Source organism: Schistocerca serialis, chromosome 3, assembly GCF_023864345.2.
Source record: "Schistocerca serialis cubense isolate TAMUIC-IGC-003099 chromosome 3, iqSchSeri2.2, whole genome shotgun sequence".
NCBI classification, from domain to species: domain Eukaryota; kingdom Metazoa; phylum Arthropoda; class Insecta; order Orthoptera; family Acrididae; genus Schistocerca; species Schistocerca serialis.
The window spans coordinates 991,109,997-991,131,163 of NC_064640.1; the positions used below are offsets into that span (position 1 = coordinate 991,109,997).

The 21,167-nt window shown below is 39.1% G+C and overlaps 1 protein-coding gene across 3 annotated transcripts in view; it reads left to right on the forward strand.

Annotated features, from left to right (window-relative positions):
• The window catches only part of LOC126471440 (R3H domain-containing protein 4-like), a 113,888-nt gene that overhangs the window by 19,384 nt on the left and 73,337 nt on the right, over nt 1–21,167 (forward strand). For all 3 annotated transcript variants that reach the window (XM_050099610.1, XM_050099611.1, XM_050099609.1), the window contains exons 2-3: nt 1,386–1,549; nt 8,922–9,037. In XM_050099610.1, the coding sequence (XP_049955567.1) occupies nt 1,386–1,549; nt 8,922–9,037 (280 nt within the window). The remainder of the gene's footprint in view (nt 1–1,385; nt 1,550–8,921; nt 9,038–21,167) is intronic.

Here is a 21,167-nt window from a genome sequence, read left to right on the forward strand (position 1 = left end):
AGACTTGCAAATGCTCAGCGTGTAGCTGTATGTATAAATAAATATGTACTGCAAATGAATGACTTGGTGTGTGTCTTTACAATTAATCATATAAATGATGGATGAAGCTAATGAAACTAACTACAGTTCTAGTTCTGACTCACTTTCATTGTTAAGTTAGTTTTATGTTCCATCGATCATCTGCATGATAAATGATCATGATGTGGAATCAGTCATTTTACATTCAAATAACAAAATTAATTTGTAAATATGGTTACATGCTGATCATTTGAAAGGTTGTTTTTTTATAAAAAAAACTATGCAAATGTGGGTTAGTAATTCCTACCCACCACCTTTCACACGGTGGTGGTGGTGGTGGTGGTGGTGGTGGTGGTGGTGGTGGTGGTGGTCGTAGTCTTCACCCTAAAGACTGGTTTGATGCATCTCTCCATGCCACTGTATCCTGTGCAAGCCTTTTCATCTCTGAGTAACTACTGCAACCTACCTTCTTCTGAATCTGCTCAGTGCATTCATCTCTTGGTCTCCCTCTACAACGACAATGTCGGGCCTAAGATTAAGCTCTGTTCTCCCCAGTCAAAAGAAATGTCCGCTGATTACATTGGTTGAATTACTAAGTCCAATTTACTGCATACTTTTGGTTAGATAAGACATTATCCGTTGATTGGCTATACCATCAATTCCGTAAAACATCGATTTATCTAGGAGAATATTGTGACGCATATTCAAATGCTTTAGACAGATCGCAGAAAATATCAGCTGGTGCTATTTTGTTATTTAATGCTTCTAAAATGTGGTGTGTTAATGTGCAAATGGTATTCTTGGTGGAGCAACTCTTCCGAAATCCGAACTGAGAGTTACTGAGGATATTGGTGTTGCTTGGGTGGGTTGCTGTTCTAGAATACATCACATTTTTAAAACTTTCACTGATGTTTCCTCCTTTGACTCATGAACACTACCATAAGAGGTTCTACCATTGAGAATAAAATGGTGTAAACATCAGTAATGATGAAAGTGTGAATGCTTAAGGTTACTGATCCCAGTAAACGGTAAAAATGGGTTTGAGACCCAGTGTGGCACAAATTTTCAGTTGTCACAACATATTAATCACATTGTTGGTCTCTCATGTCTGAATGATTTACACGTATAGTGTTTCATGTAATTAGATTTTCATTGATCACATTCCCTCATCATTTTATTGCAGTGCATTTAATTAATACCTTAGATTATTGTATGTTGAAAATTTGCAAATTGGGGTGAACCTATGTTGAAGAACACTTTAACACTGATCAGTACATCTTGTCAGGAAGACGTTATTGCTTATGAAAACTTCACTTCTGTAACAATTGTACAAGTGGTTAATTATGTGACATGGTTAACTTTTGCAGGATTGCACAAAGTGACGATGAGCTGTCAATTGCAAGTGTTAGCACTGATGTCAGTGCAAACATACCTCAACCAGTACCACAACAAAGGAACTACCCAAAACCGATGTCTTTCCATAACACACGGAGAAGAATGGGCAAGAAGCAATCTAGGCGACATGACAATGGTAATGATATATTTTTTGCAACTTTTGAAATTCAACATTTTTCCATTTAGACTTTTTAATTGCACATTTGCAAAATAATTTGAAAGATTTCGAATTTACTACAAGGCATAGTTTAGGCATGATTTAAATTTAGGTGCTGTACTAGTTAATGTCAGCATAGTGTTGTAAGCAGAGGTACTAGGGCGTGTTTGAAAGGGTTTTTGTATGTTAATTGCTGGCAACTAGCTAATGTGGGATATTGTTGCTCGAACAGTCCATGGGTATACTGCCGGTTCATAGTGTCCAACTCAGTACGAAATAACTTAAAAGTGGATGGGTCATTGTGTTCACAAATCTCGAATAAACTATTCATTATATTAAAACATAGACCAATTAGGAATATGTAGTTCAGGAAACACTCACTACTTTCAAAGCCGGAAGAAACTATTGAGTTTGGCTCATCTGTTTATTTCCTGCAAATGTAATTCTATGTGTAGTGGAAGTTTGTTTTGTTTGTATGTTCCATTCATAGATTTCCAGTGTTGCCGAAGTCAGAGGCACATAGTGCATTTCAATTGCTGTTACAAATTCTTGTCATTTTTCTCATTTTGTGTGACGGAGCATAGTGAATAACAGCATATTGTGAAAGAAAACAAAATATAGTTGTGTGCAGCGCGTGTTATGGACCATTGTCTCTGCAGATACGAAATCACACCTTTAACTGTTCACTTTGTCACACAATCTCTGTTACTTAGAGATTTCCATATTAGTGTTTGTCCCACTTCTCAGCAGCTCTGAAAGGAGGACTTCCAAACATTTTTAGAAGATGGTTATCTCCACAATAGTAAAATTGAAATAAAAGTGGAAGAGATTTATCACTACAAGACTGTCAGAGTGAAATAAAAGAAAAGCTTGAAAACAGCTGCATTTGCAAATTTTGAGCATAAGTACTGATTGAGGTCCTTCGTAGGAAGACGTTGAAGCATATTGTTTGTTCTTGATATGACTGAGGTAGCAGTACAGTAATGTGATATCAAACACCTTATTTAGTCATACACAAATCTCTTGATAACTTGTATCAACATGTCTTAAATACGTTTTCTGAAGGTACTCCTAATGCATTAGAACCCAAAATTCTTCCCTTCTTTTTTCAGTTTTTCTGTGCTTTTGTCCTTTCAAAATCTGATGCTAATCTAGATTTCTTTCCTTCTTGCATATCAAATCTGCTCTTATTTCTCCACATCAGATCACCAATTCGAGTTACAGTTTTGTCAGCCAGTCAATGCCTTGCAGTGAGTACCTACCTATCTCTTTCATATAAAGAGAATCTACTGAAGTTAGTTTATGATGTGTTTACGTGTAATGAAGATAGCTAAATTGGTTCTCCTCGGGGTTATTAGGATGTGAACATAAATATTCTCAATGATGAAAAGAAACATATGGAGATCAATACAAAACTTGTTATTGATAAAGATATTGTTCTGAAGATAATGTTAGGCTACAAAGAGTTTACGTCATGCTGATTAGAAACCACAGAAGAGGAGTACATCAATATGTATGAGAACTCAATATAAGCTCACCAGAAAAAAAAAAAAAAATTGTCATGCCAGGACACATCACACTAATACTTCATGATAATGACATCAATTTGGTGAGGAAGTGTCCTAAAGTTTCGTCAAGTATGCTATATCCATCTGAAGCCACTCATTGATGGTTAGATTCCTTAGAGCTACCAAATTGCAGGGACTTCTGATTGCTGTGTTTCACACATTGTTGTAAATAGTCCAGGGCATTTTCTGTGGGATTGACACGGGTGATTTAGTGGCTAACCAAGATGCGATAGGGTGCTTGAGGTTCATCAAACAGGGAAGTTATACGTGCATTTCTGTGAACATAGGAAGGCAGGAGTGTTCACAGCATACTTATTCTGGTACCGTGTGCCACAGAATTTGAATCCGCGCCAGACGTCATGGATGTCGAAGACCCCTAGAGGTCTCTGTGCCATCTCGCCGTAAGCTGTGGCGGCACACGCCTCCTGGCCCGCTTTTAGTGTGAGGGCGCCACAGTGGAACACGTGGTTTCAGTGGCCAATAATGGCGCCCCTAATAGAGTACTTAAGCGCCAGCCTCTCGCTCAGTCAGTCAGTCTAATCCCACGTAAGTCTGTGGACACATCGCCTCGCGTTAGACAGCTTACTTGCTTGTTATGCGTACGAGTGGCCATGTTTGGTTTCCTGTGACTCTGTTGTTAGATCTTGTTGTTCGTTCGTTCTGTTCTTCGCTGGTCATGTCCGTCCTCTCCTGTTGTGTTGTTGTTCGTGGGCCTATCCACGGGTCCCGCCGCGCTTTCCGTCATTTCAACCCAACACTTATCATAAAGATGCGGAAGAAAGGGCAGTCTTTGATCACTGAGAATGTTGAAATAAACATCTTGGTTCATGTCCACTGTAACTTCAGTGAGGGAGCCCAAGTCATGGTCGGAAAAACACCCCAAGCACCACAGAACCACTTCTGCCTGAACTACACCCTTCACACACTGAAGGTCAAACACCTAATTGAAAAATGCAAAATCATGGCTCATCGGACCACACTACATACATACTTGCGATCGCAAGTGACCCTCATTGATTTAGAGCCTAAATACTGTCACTAAAATGACAAGCATGTGCAAATTTCATGGACAAATTGCACCAACATTGATAAACAGCTGACATCTCATGTCCATTGTGCTGGGTAGTTCTTGAAAAGATCCAGCCTCACACAAGCCGAATATACAGCTTCACAGAATTTCAGCTAATTTCAACATCTTCTCATGGCCTCAGTACGTACAAACCAAATACAGTGTATGAAACTATAGACCACTCTATTTTCCTGTTTAATAAACACTCATTTTTCTTCTTCCACTAATGTATTTGGAAAAGTAGTAAACTTCTGAAATGAATTCTACGTCTTTGATTTGCTTGATGTCATCATCGGTTTCACTCTTGCTGGCTACACCCAACCTTCTTAATTATCTGCAGTATGTATCCCAACACTTGTCATCCCTGGAATTTTGCCTGTGCTGTCTCCCTCATTGCCACATTAATTATATCAAGATGCCTTAACACATGCACCCCTCATTTTCCTTCTTTTGCTAGGAGTTTTCCATTGGTGTACTTCCTTACCTATTCTGTCTCTAATACATCTTCATTTCATTTTTAATTGGGAAGTTGTCTTACATCCCTCTGTAACAACACTAGTGAAATGTCTGTTTCTTCTTGGCTGGTTTTTCGTTTTCCATATTTTAGTTCCATATAATGATCTGTTCTGTATGTACAGCAACAGAAACTGCTTCCTCATTTCATAGGTAGTGTTTGAAGCCAATATGTTTGTTTTGTTGAACACCTTCATTGTTTTTATCAATCCATTGCATATTCCTTGCTTTATGTGCATTATGTTATCTTGCTTTTTGCATAGTGTTATTCTTTCATTTCTAGGTGATTCCATTGTTACGTGTATAACATTTGTGTAATAAAAGGTGAAGTATTAACATGAAGATAAAACCCTAAAACTACCCATTTTTTATGGTTAGACCTTAATATGAACAACACACAGCCATTGTTTAGTGAAGAGTGCTACAGATGTAAGATAACGCACATGTATTTGAAATTCTTATAATATCTGAGAGATTCTTCAATACTAAGAGAAACTTGATAGGAGTCTGGCAACAGGAATGGAAAGAAACAAGACACAAAGGCAAGAAGTACACAATAATTCAGCTATCAGTCACCTGTTCCATGAAATTTCGTACAAATTCGTTGGAAAGGCATCTCACCTCACCTAATGGCCATGTCAAAATCTAAGCAAGGATGTTTCCATAAACATCTTCATAGACTGCATGTTGTAGACACGCCTTTCTGCTCTTGTGGAGAAGAGGATGATACAGATCACCTTTTTTTTTGGGTGCCCCACGACGCAGAAGCACTACAGTCCTTGTACAAGAAGTTGTGAAACTGTCATCCATTGCCAGCCTGTGTTAACAACAAAGGATCATAGACTTTTCTGTGTGATGTGTAGATTTACTGTTGCTGCAGTTATCCACATCTGAGACTAACCTATCACTAACAGTGGACTGCACGAAAGTGTTGTTACAACATTTGATTTTTCACTGATTACACAATATTGATCTACAACATGTGTGTGCATGCAAACACACATACATGCGAACATTAATTTTCTATTTATACGTGTATATTTTATGCAAGTATGAGCTGGCTGTATGGTGGAAGCTAAAGACCAATAAATTCAATTAAAAAAATAATTTAAAATTCCTATAAAAGCAGAATCTCCATGAGGGACATGAGAAATATGGGTGTCCTCTAGTGACCTCACGAAAAGCCAGGTAGGTTGTGTGTGTGTGTGTGTGTGTGTGTGTGTGTGTGTGTGTGTGTGTGTGTGAGAGAGAGAGAGAGAGAGAGAGAGCCAAATGCTGCACTCATTGGCAGAGCAGTGAGTACACAAGAACATCCCAGGACCCTTGCCTGTGGAACACAATCTTGTATTTGCCTCTCCAGAGCAGAGTTCAGATCTGAATAATATGAAAATAATGAGTGTAGTAAGTGTTGATTGTGCAAGGAGAAAAAAAGAAGTCATTAATTTAAGTTCCCATTATATTCACCTTGTGGCCATTCAGACAGATAATCAAATGAAATAGAAAATTAAATGAAAGTTAACGTGTCTGACAATCTCATTGGGGGTGGGGGTAAGTGCGGGGGAAGGGAGGGCTGTCAAGAGTGGACCACCGCCTCTCAATGTACGTATGTGTAGACTAAGCTGACATGGCTCACTCAGTGGATATTATGTATACACTAAGCAGCCACACCATTATGACAATTGACCTGTTATCGATATAAACTCGTCCAGGCGATAGCGATGTCATCAACCTAACAAGGCTTCATTGCTTCCATGCCATGATGCGTCGCCACTTCATAGTGTTCTGGTTGATCAGTGTATGTTTTGTGGTTGTGGACATACTGGTCTTGCGTTATACTTTCTAAGTTTGAAAGGTGATTGTAAAGGCAGTAATAGAGCTTAGTGATCAGTAAAAGATTATTTTACAAATATTTGGCTTTGTTGATTAAAACAAAAATGTTTCTGACATTTCTGAATTCTTTTTGCCTTTCATCTCATTGCCAAGTAGCGCTCCTCAGTATTTTAGCAAAACTTTGTTACTGAACTTCACACAGACATAAATACTACTGTATGAGTAATGAGATACTGAAAAGTCGTGCATGGTAACCACACACACAATATGGTATATAGTAGAGTTGAAATTCTCTCTTAATTTTTTAGTGTCCCTTCCTGGAGTTAACAAACCAACAAATCCCACTCAGGGCTGGCTACAGAGATTTTACGGCCCTGTGTGGAATTTTAAAGGGCTGGCACGCCCCCTCTCTGGCCCTCCTTCCATGTCCCGTCCCAGGCTGACGCCACCTTGCATTGACATCATATTTTTGCATATCACACTTGTATATCTTTTTGATGTGAATGTGTCAGCTTTTTGACACAAATACTTCCAGCTTTTAGATGTGAACACATCCAGCTTTTCAACTTGAATACATATTTAAGACCAGAACCAGAATGAGGTACCAGTCAGTGAAACATACAGTGCATTTTGTATTATTACTTCAAAATTAATTATGGAACCAATATTCAATTATGTCATAAATATTCAATTATGTCACTCACTGACTATACAACTAAAATCTGCTAACTTTTTCTCATTCACTGAACAGAAGGGAGAGTGCGGTGTGAGACCTGCAGTAACCACCACATCAGAGTTCTACATTGTTGATGGTATCGTTGTTACTTCTGTTGTACCAAGTGGAAGGTTATAGGACAATGAATGACTTATGTATAAACATTTAATTTTTTGTCATGCCTATTTAGTGTGTTCATAGTATATAAAGGAAAAATGGCTATGGTCAAATATTGAGCTGGTGTGCTTCCCGACATGCCATGACCATGATTTATGGCTCAAAACAAGCAGTTACGCAAGAACTTTCATTTATTGTAGCAAGAAGTAACAGTTATATGCTAAATGAAGTTTCTGGAATGTGAACAGTGTGAAATAGGGGGAAACTGGGTAAGCAGTTTGTAGAATGCATTTTAGTTTTGTCAGCTCTAAAATAAGATTTAACAGGTTTTTTCCATAATATCTTTAATATTAATATCTATTGATTATGACTTCAACACCGAGGAAAAAAAGGGATGGGGAAAAACTTAAAAGAAGTTACAGACAAAGCAGCAAATTTACTTCAGAGGATTGTGAGAAGAAGAAGAGCAATGTAAATGGTATTAATGGCAGATCCAAAGGATAGGGTGTGGTGGGGGGAATGATGGCACCCATCTTTCCATGTGTTAATGCTTATTAATCACAATGTTTGGATTCAAAAGACAATGGCATGTGACAGGAAGTGTATATTTTACTTATTTTTCCTGTATTTCAAAATCTTTTTCTTAGCGATACTCCTATGGTATTTAAGGAATTGTTAGGCCATCGTATGCTGAAATTTTTCTTATTTCTTTATTATAAAGTGTATCACTTCTTTAGGGGCTTTCAAGTTGATGCAGGTACATTTCAAGCATTGTGTAGGTGCACAGTAGAAATAGACTTGCCAATAGTGCCAGTAGCAACGTTTGCTATTTTGAAAGAAGTGACTAAGGTGAGCAACTCCGTCGCTTCCTTTGTCAACTATTCCACAATAATATAGTGTTTCCAGTTAGACACTAGATTTTATGATGATTTGAATTTCCAACTTATTCTCACACTACTTCATTCATTTATACAAACTTTCATTGTCTTGTTTTTTCATCTTTTTGGAACTGTGTTAAAAGTTAAGGTTTTTCTGCCCAAAAAAACCTACTGTCCTGTGTGGTGGCAGGACAAACCCCCTCTCCCCTTCAGCTAGCCTTGCTCACACCCTTACACATGCATGGCTATGTTGTCCTGGTACTGCAGCCAGACTGGGCTCAGATGTGCTACAATGGTAGGACGTGTAGCCAACTGGGACAATTGAGACAGGCTTGTGTATTGCATTAGTCTGTCAGCTTAAAGGAAGGACATTGAGAGCTTATAAATTATTTAAATTTCGCCTGTGTCCGCTGAAAGCTCAATGCCTCAGCTGTATGATGAGTGGTTACCTTTACTACTTCCATAATTTTCCCTTCATTTCATGTTTTATTTATTTTTTGGTATAAATGAGGTAAGTGTTTCTTCGTCGTGTTTGGTGACAGTTGTTAATGTACAGCAGAAGATATTTTTATTTACATTTTGTTTTGTGTGCTTAGTGTTACGTATATCTGTGTTGTAAACTATATGCAGTATTATTAAATCTTTGCTTTTACACTTCTAGCTATGCTGCTTGAGACATTAGTAGAGGAATCTGAAATCCAGGAAATCACGCTTAAAGATTTAATGCAGAATCCAAGTCCTGGTTTCTCAAGGCTCTTTGAAGATGACAATATGGAGGTCAGTACCTTAAATGATTATCAGAATAGTTTACATACATGGTATAGTTCTCAGTAATGCAGATATATTAAAGATTGAGAACATATTTAGAATTGAAGTTAACACAGTTTAAGTCAACAGAACTAGATCATAACACTATTTTGTTGAAATTTTTTGTTACACACACAGAATGATTCAGTGAAAATTATTTATTTTAGTCTTTATGGGTCACCTTAAGACAGCCTTTTAGAGGGAAAAGAACAAGTGTAATTCACTTGAATTACCTTGTGACTGTAACTGCAGTAGGTAATCATTAACAGTCTTCATCCAGACCAGGGACACTGTTGTTACTTTCATGTTTTGTGAAGCAGTGTCGACAGAGCGTGCAGTAGGGTGTGATGGAAACACAAGGCGATGTGTTAACAGGTGGTTATAAGTATCCAGTGAGATAGGAGCCGACAGATGACAAGATTATTGACGATCAGTTAAAGTAATTGTGCCAAATATTGGTGTGAATAGGGCCTGGGAATGTGCTGTGTATTCAGTAAACCAGTGGTTGCAACCCACAAGTTCTCACAATATTTGCGATAACACTGAAAACAAATGTGACTCCTGATATACTGCTAAAATTAATTATTGAACTGTTCATTAACTGTAGCAATACATTTTTCACGTAACATTTGTTAGCTCTGCCTAATTGTAATGAAACGACTTCCTTCCAACATAACGTATATCTTAGGTTGTGCTACAGATCAGTCTGCCACAACAAACTTCATTTAAAAAAAAGTAGAAAAAAAATTTTGGAAGCTGTGACTGTGACAACTAAAGGCAACCTCCCATGACACTAAGTAACCATGGAAATATAAAAGTTTAAATTTTGGCACTCAAAATACATCATCTCATTCTTCCCCTGTCATAGTTACCTAAAGTTATCTTTACATTGGCTATCTAAAACAGACAGGTTGTATCATGTGAGTAAAATTAACAGTGAATGTTACCATGTTAATAATGTTGTTGGTGTGACTGTTAGACATAGTTCATGATTTCATACTGACTTTTATGGAGATATACAGGCTGAGTACAATTAAAGTTAAACTTTCAAAATGCTGTAGAAATAACACCACTGGTCAGAATGATGTCAAATTGCAATGGAATATTATCAGAGAAGGGGAAAAGAATATGGCAGAAGAAAAAATAGTGTGAAAATTGATCAATAGTGGCACTGAATGTGTCAGAATACGTAAATGAAAACACCTGTCATGCGCATGACCCATTGAAGTTGGTATAAACCTGCCAGGTACAGGACTTTTCCTTCTTTCACGTATGTGACGACCGCCATGACTGTCTCAATGCAGGATCTCAGGATCGCACTTTGCTTGTAAAGCTGTATTACAAGAATGATGATTGTGCACACATCACTGTGCAGTGACACTGAAGGGTTTGAAAAAAGGCGTTGGTACAATGACTGCCATGGATCTGGAGAAAAGATTCATAAATTTGAAAAGACAGGTTCTTTTGGTGTGCTACCTGGTAGAGGGAGAAAAGAATTGATTTGACATCATTGGAAGCAGTGGCCACAACAATGCAGGAGATGAGTGGTGGTGTGCAAATGTGTAGTGCACAGAGAGTTGCCTGGACATGGGACATACCAGTGAGCACAGTGTGTAAAATCCTACGAAACATCCTTCTTTGCTATTCATTCAAAATTACCCATGTGCATGAGTTGCTTCCTGTTGATCCACCAGCAAGAGAGACATTTGCTTTAGAATTTCTTCCTCACATGGAAGTGGACAATGATTGGCTGTGGAAGATTTTGTGGACAGACGAAGCCCACTTCCATCTGACAGGATATGTGAATATACAGAATTGTCGAATATGGGCAGTGGAAAATCCACACGTAAATCAACCAGTACCACTTCATCCTGAAAAGGTCACTGTGTGGTGCAGGCTTAACCATTATTTGTTGTAGGGCCGCATTTTTTTCGAAGAGTCAGGTGCTTCTGGTCCTGTTACCTGTACAGTCACTGGTAAGCGCTATGGGTGTCTTGTGTGCAACCACATCATTCCAGCTCTCCAGTAGCGCACGTGTGCGCATGGTTGCTTGTGTGTGTGTGTGTGTGTGTGTGTGTGTGTGTGTGTGTGAGAGAGAGAGAGAGAGAGAGAGAGAGAGAGAGAGAGAGAGAGAGAGAGAGAGAGAGAGAGATCATTTTTATGCTAGATGGTGCACCTCCGCACATTGCAAATCCAGTTAAGCAGCTGCTGAAGTGCCATTTTGGAAATGCTAGAATTATCAGCTGCAATTTCCCTACAGCCTGGCCGTCCCACTCACCTGATCTTAATTCATGTGACTTCTGGCTGTTTGGCTATCTGAAAGATGTTGTGTTCGGTGTTCCACCTGCAAACTTAGCTACATTGAAGGCACGCATTGTGCAACACATTCAGAACTTGACCCCGGACACACTTCGATCAGTTGTGGAACATGCTGTTGTTTTATTTCAACTTGTTGCGGAAAATGGTGGACAGCATTTTGAATATGTTTTGCGCCAGTCACATGGAAATTAATAGTGGGATTTGATTTTGATTGATGCTTTTTATGTGGTTCTTGGCCTCAGGGCAATTAAAAACTGATTTTTTCCCATCCAATGTGATAAGACCTTGCTGTGGTGGATGAGCTTATGTACCCAACAGTATCACACCTGTACACCCATGCACACTGATTAGTACAGTTTGTTTAATGTCAAACGTACACCTTAGGCATTGTTGTATGATTCCTTTGTCATTTGTAGTCGACCATTATTACATTATGATGCTTACAGCGCCATCTATTTCATAACCCCCCCTTTTTTCCCCCCCTGCCATACATTTTCCCCCTTCTCTGATAATATTCCGTTGCAATTTGACGTCATTCTGGCCAGTGTTGTTTCTACTGCAGTTTGAAAGTTTAAATTTAATTGTAGTCACTCTGTATATAGATGAGGTTGCAAGATTCCCTTGTGAACTAAACCTCCAAAAGTCTTACTCAGTCCATAAGAGGTGACATAGGAGCCATACAGATAAACTGAGCTTGACGTTGTACTTTAGAATGGAAGGAAAAGATAAACCTTTCTTGAATTACTTTTGCAAATTTACATAGAACTTCCTCCTACTTGTTCTGCACAGTATTCTCCTTGATGTCATCCCTTGCAGCAGATACTGCAGTGCACTGGAAATATTCTGAGCTGCAAAAGATTTGATGCATATGTCTGTGTAGGGATGTCCGGGTAGCAAATATAGTTTAAATACTAGTTAGGGATGCTATTACAGTGCTTTTATTGTTAACCTTATAAAATACTGCACAGTTATTAACTTTGATACACTCGAATTTGTAATATGCTGAAAACAAAGAGCCATAGTTGACATAGAGTTCAGACCAGGAGCACATCGTAGCTCCATCTGATTTACATGGTGCCCAGCAACAATCACTAGCAATTTTGTATGACGCAAGAGGGCTCTGTCCATTGACAGCAGCATATTCACCATCATTTGTTACTTACTGCAATTAGTTTACTGCATAGTGTAGTAGTAGTAAAGAAACTTTAATGGCTCTTAGTCTGCCCCATGCATTTATTACATTAAAAGTGAGTTTTAATAATTAATGTTTGATACACAAATAGTAGTTGTTTCATGCCATAATGTCAGGTGGTCCACGATGTCAGATTGCTACAGTAGAGATGATCTTGTGCCTTGTTTAGTTTCTCACACTACCAGCGTACTTCCAATGACATACAGTATGATCTGCCCACTGACTGTGAGAATTTCCTCCCAATACATTGCAGTAGCTCTCTGTATTACTGCTCACAATAGAGATTTACCCATCTTAGCCATAGTGTTTCAAAATAACGTGAAAAAAAAATGAAATAGATGGGGCCTGAAATAAGAGGAATGTTACACAAAGGCTAAAACAATGGACCTCCATTTAATATGTGTGGGTTTCATGTTAGCATTGAGATGATTCCTTGAACAGACCATTTCTACTTTCAGATCAAGGTCATGTAACTAATGATGGATGTTGAACTCAACATTTCTTCCTTTGCTTGATTACATGCTTCTATTCAAGAACTAGTGTAAAGTACAATAGCAGTTGAAGAAGTAGCAGGTGTAACCAACTTTCAGAAACAATTATTGTTTGCCAGGTATTTTATAGGAGGGTTAAATGTCCCTGTAATTCAGTCTTATTGGAAACATTCATTAGATGATAAGGATATCTTAACTCTTTCCTATATTGTATACTGCCTGACAAACTTAGTGAAGTACCCAGAAGGCATGATTGGAAATCACTATAACTTTACACATGCACGCTCCACTGGTGGGTACGTAAGTTATTAGTGTTTCAATTCTTTGTAACAGTTGAATTCCACCAGAGTACATTAGTGGTGTTCGTGTTTAGTGTTGTTACCAGGCATGGTATGAAATATAATGGGGTGTGAAAGTATGAGATGTTGTGTGATCACTGTGTAGGACATGGAGCTACCACATACTCATGTGAGAAAGCATTGTCAGCACCTGACAGAGCTTGAAATGGGCCTCCATTTGGCTGGTTGATTGAATCTTGAAACATTCAGGTTTTCAGGGCATTCAGACATGATAGTGGCCCAGTGTTGTACTACACGGGAACCCGTGGGCAAGTATACTTGTCGTCAAGGTTTGTCGACCATGTTGGACCACCACAAGGGAGCATTGTTGTATTGGGCACCAAGCACATTGTAACCCTTTCATGTCTGCACTTGCTATCCAAGAACACATAATGAATATTGTGCAACATTGTGTCATCCTGTACTGTTGGTTGGAGACTAGCAGCAGCAGCAGCAGCAGCAGCAGCAGGACTAGGGACACACATTCTGTTGAATAGGGTGCTGTTGACAAGACAACACAAATGGCTGCCTTTGTAGTGGTGCTGTGAATGGGAAGTATGGACTGCTGACAAATGGCACAGCATTGTGTTTAGCGTCGAATGGTAGTTCTGCACTACCTCAGATGATCACCATTTGTGAGCAGGGCAGTAACCTGGGGAGAGATCCCACTCTTCCAGTTTTTTTATGAGAGGCATAGTGGTGATATTGCTCATGTCATGGTGTGGGGAGCCATCAGGTATAATTTCAGGTTATGAGTGGTAGTGATTGAGGGAACTCTCATGGCACAATAGTACATCACAGACATCTTGCATTCTCCTGCTAATTTGATAGTATCGTGGTTCAATTTTTTCAACAGAACAGCACTCATCAACACATGGCACATCTGTCCTAAACTGCCTGGGTGATACTGAGATACTCCCACGGCCTGCGAGATTCCCGTATGTGTGTGGGACAGAACATGTGGGATCAGCTCAGATGTAAACTGTCACAGAGCCATTATCCAGGATATCAAGGACGACTTAAAACATTAATTTTGTGGGTCAGCTTGCCTCAGGAAAGGATACAACAGTAATATGACACAACCTTCTCAACCAGATCAGTGCATGCATCCGGGCCAGAAGGGGTGCAAAGTCATGCTGAACAGGAGATACCCTCTCAACCTGTGAAGTTTCATTTCATGGCCTCCTCCCTGCTTGGGTGCTTCACTTTTATCCAGGCAGTGTATTTATGAATATCACTGTTACTCTCATTCTAGCATATGTCAGTGACATCAAATTTTGCCGTTGACAATGTATTTTTTAAGTATGATATTCATAATGCTCTAACCAGTGCCAACAAGGTGTGTGGTTTTGAACTCCACAGGTAATTCTAATTAATAGCACATTTAGGAAATCGTACGTGAAGTCGCATAACAAGATTTTACAGGATGAAGAATGAGCATTAAGTGGGTGAAAAATATAGAATTTTAGATTTCATCTCCTTTCTTTTGGAGGGGCCCTTAAACTGCTTGTTGGGAGCAGTCATAACATTTGTGTGGCCTGTAAAAGTCTTCAAACAGTCTTTCTAAGCAGATTATGCACACAAACAGATGCTTTATTTCCCATAATTGTGTGTAACTAATATTAAGGCTTCAAAATAAAAAAAAACAACATAAAGTTTAGTTTTAAAGCTAGAGATTGAATTTGTAAGCAACACATTTGTGGAATAAAAGTAAGAAACTTTCACACAAATGTCGCATAAAATAGTCTTAGTGTGTATCTAAATTGACACATTTTGCCTCGCCCTTCAAAAAATTAACAGGTTATTGAGCAAAGAACAGATGACTGATCTCTACACATTGCTGTGGCCTTCCTCGTTTCATGTGCTACTGCATATGTTGTAATAGCTTAGTTTAATAAGGCATGCTACTGGTTCATTTTTGTACATCTTGTGGCAGCCAGTGCAAATCTTGCTTGAGGAAGAAATTTTGATTTTTGAATACCAGTCAATGTGGGTTATAGAAATTCTGATATAACTTTCAGTGAAATTAAAAGCAAAGGCATCAACATTTAGAATGCCTTAGAAGTTCCACTGTTAAACTTGGAGGAGAGAACGGGTACATGGAAGGAGTATGCTGAAGGCCACTGTGAGGGGAAGGAACTGTGTACTGACATGATAGAAGCAGGAATGGATGTTAATATGAAAGACAGGGGCTGTAATATTAGTCTGAGATTGACAGAGCTGTGAGATAGGTAACAATCCTTCAAAATTTCTATAGTCTTTGGGGGAGGGGGCAAGCAAACAATTATTCAGGCTAGTGTGTAGAATCTATGAGGCTGGAAACATACCACCAAACATTTGGAAGAATGCCATCCATAAAATCCCAAAGATATGAAAGACAGATATGCAAAAACTATCATACAGTCAGCTTAACAGTTCCTGTATCAAAGTTGCTGATAAGAATATTCTAGAAGAGAATGGAAAAGAAAAGTAAGGATCCATAAAATGATGGTTAGTTTGGCTTTTGGAAATGTAAAGGCACCAGAGAGGCATTTCTAGCATTGCAGTTGCTCATGGGGGCAGGGTTTAAGAAAAATCAAGACAGCATCATAGGATCTGTGAACCTAGAAAAACACTGATCAACATAAAATGGGGCAAGATGTTTCTAATTTTCAGAAAAAATGAATGTAGGCTGTAGAGAGAGCAAAAGAACAAAGGCACAGTAATAAGAAGGGAAGACCAAGAGAAAAGTGCTGGGATTAAAAAGAGACAGCAAGGAAGTCACCTTTCTCCTCTGCTTTTCAGCCTGCAATGATGGAAATAAAGAAGGTTTCAGGGTGAAAAGACAACAATGACAATATTCACAGATGACATTTATATCCTCAGTGAATGTGACGAAAAATTAGAGGACATGTTGAATGAATTGAACAGTACAGTAATCACAGATTATGAACTAAGAGGGAACCAATGAAAGAAAAAATAAGGCGTAGCAGAAATGAGATTAGTGATAAACTTAACATCAAAATTGGGGATCATAGTTGACTAAGTGAAGCTTTTCTGCTGCCTTGGAAGCACAATAAGGAAGGGGCATGTAAGAAGCAGACTAGCACATGCAAGAGGCAGTTTATTGTTAAAAGAAGTTAACTTTTACCAAATATTGGGGTAAATTTGTCTAATAAATTTCTGAGAATGTATGTCTACAATACAGCAGAGTAAGCTAGAAAATTAAGGTATTTGCAATATATGCTGAAGATTAAGTTTGCTCATAACATAAGAAATGAAGTGGTTCTCCACAGAATCAGCAGGGAAGGGAATGTGTGGTAATCAGTGAGTAGAAGAAGAGACAGGATGTTAGAGTACTAGCAGGGCCAAAGAGGGCAAAAACTGTAGGGGAAAACAGCAATTGGAACATATCCAACAAATAACTGAAGATACTGAGTGTAACTGCTGCTATGAGATGAAGAGGTTGGAACGGGATAGGAATAGGTCGACTGATGACAGAAGTTTTGGAACATGTCCTCATGACTCTATCTGTGGAAATGAAAGTAGGCCATTGCCAGAAAATTATACATATAACTCGCCATCCCTCCCTTTTCCCCCTCTCTTCCTTCTATCCTTCATTGTGCACAAATTATCCAGGACATGATCACCAACCTCCCCTGTGTTCAAGGAAGAAAGAAGGAAAGATGCAACATTACACAAGACTTAACTGATCTTTGTACCTTGAGGCCAGAAAGGAGTATGAATATCTACATCCAGTCAACACGGTAACCAATTTTGTTAATAGTAGGGACTGATGGCCTTAGAAGTTAAGTCCCATAATGCTCAGAGCCATTTGTTAATAGTATCTCCGATGTTCCACCTGATGCACCAGCCCCAAAATGTCCTCCAATCTGCTTTTGTAACCCTTCAAGTAAGTTAGTGGCCTCCCCCTCAGATGGGTGTTCAAACTAAATCAGCAACCAAATCTACAGGGTGTTACAAAAAGGTACGGCCAAACTTTCAGGAAACATTCTACACACACAAAGAAAGAAAATATGTTATGTGGACATGTGTCCGGAAACACTTACTTTCCATGTTAGAGCTCATTTTATTACTTCTCTTCAAATCACATTAATCATGGAATGGAAACACTCAGCAACAGAACATACCAGCATGACTTCAAACACTTGTTACAGGAAATGTTCAAAATGTCTTCCGTTAGCAAGGATACATGCATCCACCCACCGTCGCATGGAATCCCTGATGCGCTGATGCAGCCCTGGAGAATGGCGTATTGTATCACAGCCGTCCACTATACGAGCACGAAGAGTCTCTACATTTGGTACCGGGGTTGTGTAGACAAGAGCTTTCAAATGCCCCCATAAATGAAAGTCAAGAGGGTTGAGGTCAGGAGAGCGTGGAGGCCATGGAATTGGTCCGCCTCTACCAATCCATCGGTCACCGAATCTGTTGTTGAGAAGCGTACGAACACTTCGACTGAAATGTGCAGGAGCTCCATCGCGCATGAACCACATGTTGTGTCGTACTTGTAAAGGTACATGTTCTAGTGGCACAGTTAGAGTACCCCGTATGAAATCATTATAACGTGCTCCATTGAGCGTAGGTGGACGAAACTAAAATGAGCTCTAACATTGAAATTAAGCGTTTCCGGACACATGTCTACATAACATCTTTTCTTTATTTGTGTGTAAGGAATGTTTCCTGAAAGTTTGGCCGTACCTTTTTGTAACACCCTGTATAACTTCAACAGAGGCCTCCACACTGGTTCAGTGGAAAGCACTTAGATTTTCTGTGGAATTACTAAAGGTGGAGACACCAACCAGAATCAAGCAGATCAGCATCTTTACACTAGCCAGTGGACCAAAGAGCCTGGCTTGATCATCATCTCGTCCAGAACTCAAAAGCCAAAAAATTACCACAAGCACCCTAACTCCATAAAGCTAAGAACGAAACAAGAAAAAACCTAAACCAAAACCTTACCATGCAGTTTTACAAAGTGGGGCCAATAAAAGTGGCCCAGACGAGTGGCAGCATTAACGAAGAAGCAAAAGACCTAAAGTTTCTTCCAACAGGGTGGAGCAACTGCCCATACAGCCAGCCAAACCATGGAGCACATTTACATAATCTTCACACCTGACAGAGTTGTTAGCAGAGGTCAGTCTGATTGTGGCCCAAGCTGACCACCAAGGTCACCTGATCTGTCAGTGTGCAATCATTTTGTGTGGGGAACCCTCAAGTCTAAGGTATATTGCAACACCGAGTGAGGTGGCGCAGTGGTTAGACACTGGACTCGCATTCGGGAGGACGACGGTTCAATCCCGCGTCCAGCCATCCTGATTTAGGTTTTCCGTGATTTCCCTAAAATCACTCCAGGCAAATGCCGGGATGGTTCCTCTGCAAGGGCACGGCCGACTTCCTTCCCCATCCTTCCCTAATCCAATGAGACCGATGACCTCGCTGTCTGGTCTCCTTCCCCAAAATCAACGTATATTGCAACAACCCTCATAGTCTTCAAGAACTGCAGCATAATATTTCGGATGAGATTGCAGCAATTCCAGCAGTCCAGCTTCAAGCTGCCTTCAGAAACTTGCTGACCATGGCGGAAAAGTGCTAAGAGATGAATGTGGTCATGTCAAATATCTGCTATAGTCATGTTAGTCCTTTCCTCTGCTGTATTTCTTTGTACCCTGGCATTATTTTGTTCGGATGACTTTCATTTGTCCCACCCTGTATACTGCCTGGCCCCCTCATCTAATGCAGAAGGGTATGTGTATTTTGATGTTACACCAACTTCACTTTAGGGGCTTTAACAAACAAAAAAAAGTAAAAAAATCTGACGGTTTATCTTAATTGCCTTCACTTTCCCCTATTTAATGGTACTACAGTGGAACTGTAATGGTTACCACAACCACCTGCAGAACTGATTACTATTTACCTTATTGTACCCATTGCAACATAGGAACTGAGTTTCATATAATACCATATCCCTCATGTTAGGAATTATCATGTCTGCTAGAAATTCATAGTCAATACCCAGAGGGCACCTGGAGGAGGATGCCTGGTGGACCACCACAGTGCTGTTAGTGAGGAATTCCCATGCCCAAATGTCTGGTAGAACAGTAATACATACTATCTACCTTTGTCCTACCACAAGATAAGAGGCCATGTGGAACAGTTACCTTTAGCCTTTGTATTAATTCAACATGCTCACAGTCCCTTGTGTGGAGCACTATGATCACCAATAGTGGACAATTATTGGACTGACTGCTTTCAAAATTGGAACTATGCTTACTAAACACAGGGGCTCTAGCATATTTTAGTGCTACCTACCGCTACTTACGTGTTTCAAGTTGGTGGTACGCATAAGACGTGCAGAATCTTGCTGAATGCTTTCTCAGAAAATTATTTTGAACAATTAATTCAGCAGCCTACTCTAAGTGTAAATGATCGCAAAAACATACATGACCTCCTATCAGCAATTGGATCATCATGACGGGTACAGGGATTAGTGACTACAAGGATGTTGTAGTGAGACTGATTACCATAACATCCAAACTAAACAAAAATATATGCAAAATTAATCTAATCAAAAAAGCAGATGACAATTGACGCTTTCCTAAGAGACAGTATCCACTCCTTGCAATCTGACCATGTAAGTGTAGACAATATGTGGTTTAAATTCAAACAAACAGTATTGATGGCATTTGAGATATATATACACCAAATAAATTAATAAGAGATGGTACTGATTACCCACAGTACAATAGCAGGTCAGAACTCTCTTTTCAGAAGCAACGAAAAAGCATGCCAAATTTAGAACAACACAAAACCCTCAAGATTGCTGAAGTTTTACAGACGCTCAAAATTCACCATGAACTTCAATGCAAGATGATTTTAATATTTTGCACAATGAAACTCTGTCTCTAAATCTGGCTGAGTAACCAAAGATGTTTTCATTGTATTTAAAGTACACCAGTGGCAAGACACAATCAATACCTTCACTGTACGATAACAATGGTGATGTGGCTGATTACAGTGCCACCAAAGCAGAGGTTACTAAACGCAGTTTACCATAATCCCTTCACCCAGAAGATGAAGTAAATATTCCAGAATTCGATTTAAGAACAGAGCTGCATCAAACCAGTCTCAGGACTGAAGACAACAACAACAACAACAACAACTATCATGCATAACTAAGGAGTAGATACCCTCATTGTAGAAAAAGAGCTTAAATCATTAATAAAGCAAGGCTTCCAGTCCAGATCGTACACAAGTGATGTTCCTTTCAGAGTATGCTGATGCAATAGCTCTGTGCTTACCATATTTTATGGACTATAAAATGCTACCGACTATCAGACGCCCCTTAATTTAAAGCAGTTTTAAAAAAATAATATTTTTATCATTTTTATTATTAGATTGGAGAGCCAGACTAAAAAAGTTTTTAGTTTATAAAACTGAGCTGACCTTTAAAATGTCTGAAAATCTCCATCTGAGCTTTCTTCTTCCTCTTCATCCTTTTTCTCACCATTGCTATCCTCCTCAGATATAAGATCAGTTTAAAAGGAGCCTGAAAGATTTACTAGTGGCCAACTCCTTCTACTCCATTGACAATTTTTTTAATAGAAACAAACGATGTATTGTATATATTCATACTATTAGTATTGTTATTTCAGCTTAAAAAAATTGACATGTTCCACAACCATGAGGATTCCTTCAATACGGATCTATGGAACGAAAAAAATAATCTAATCTAATCTAAAAAGATGGTCTTCACTGCC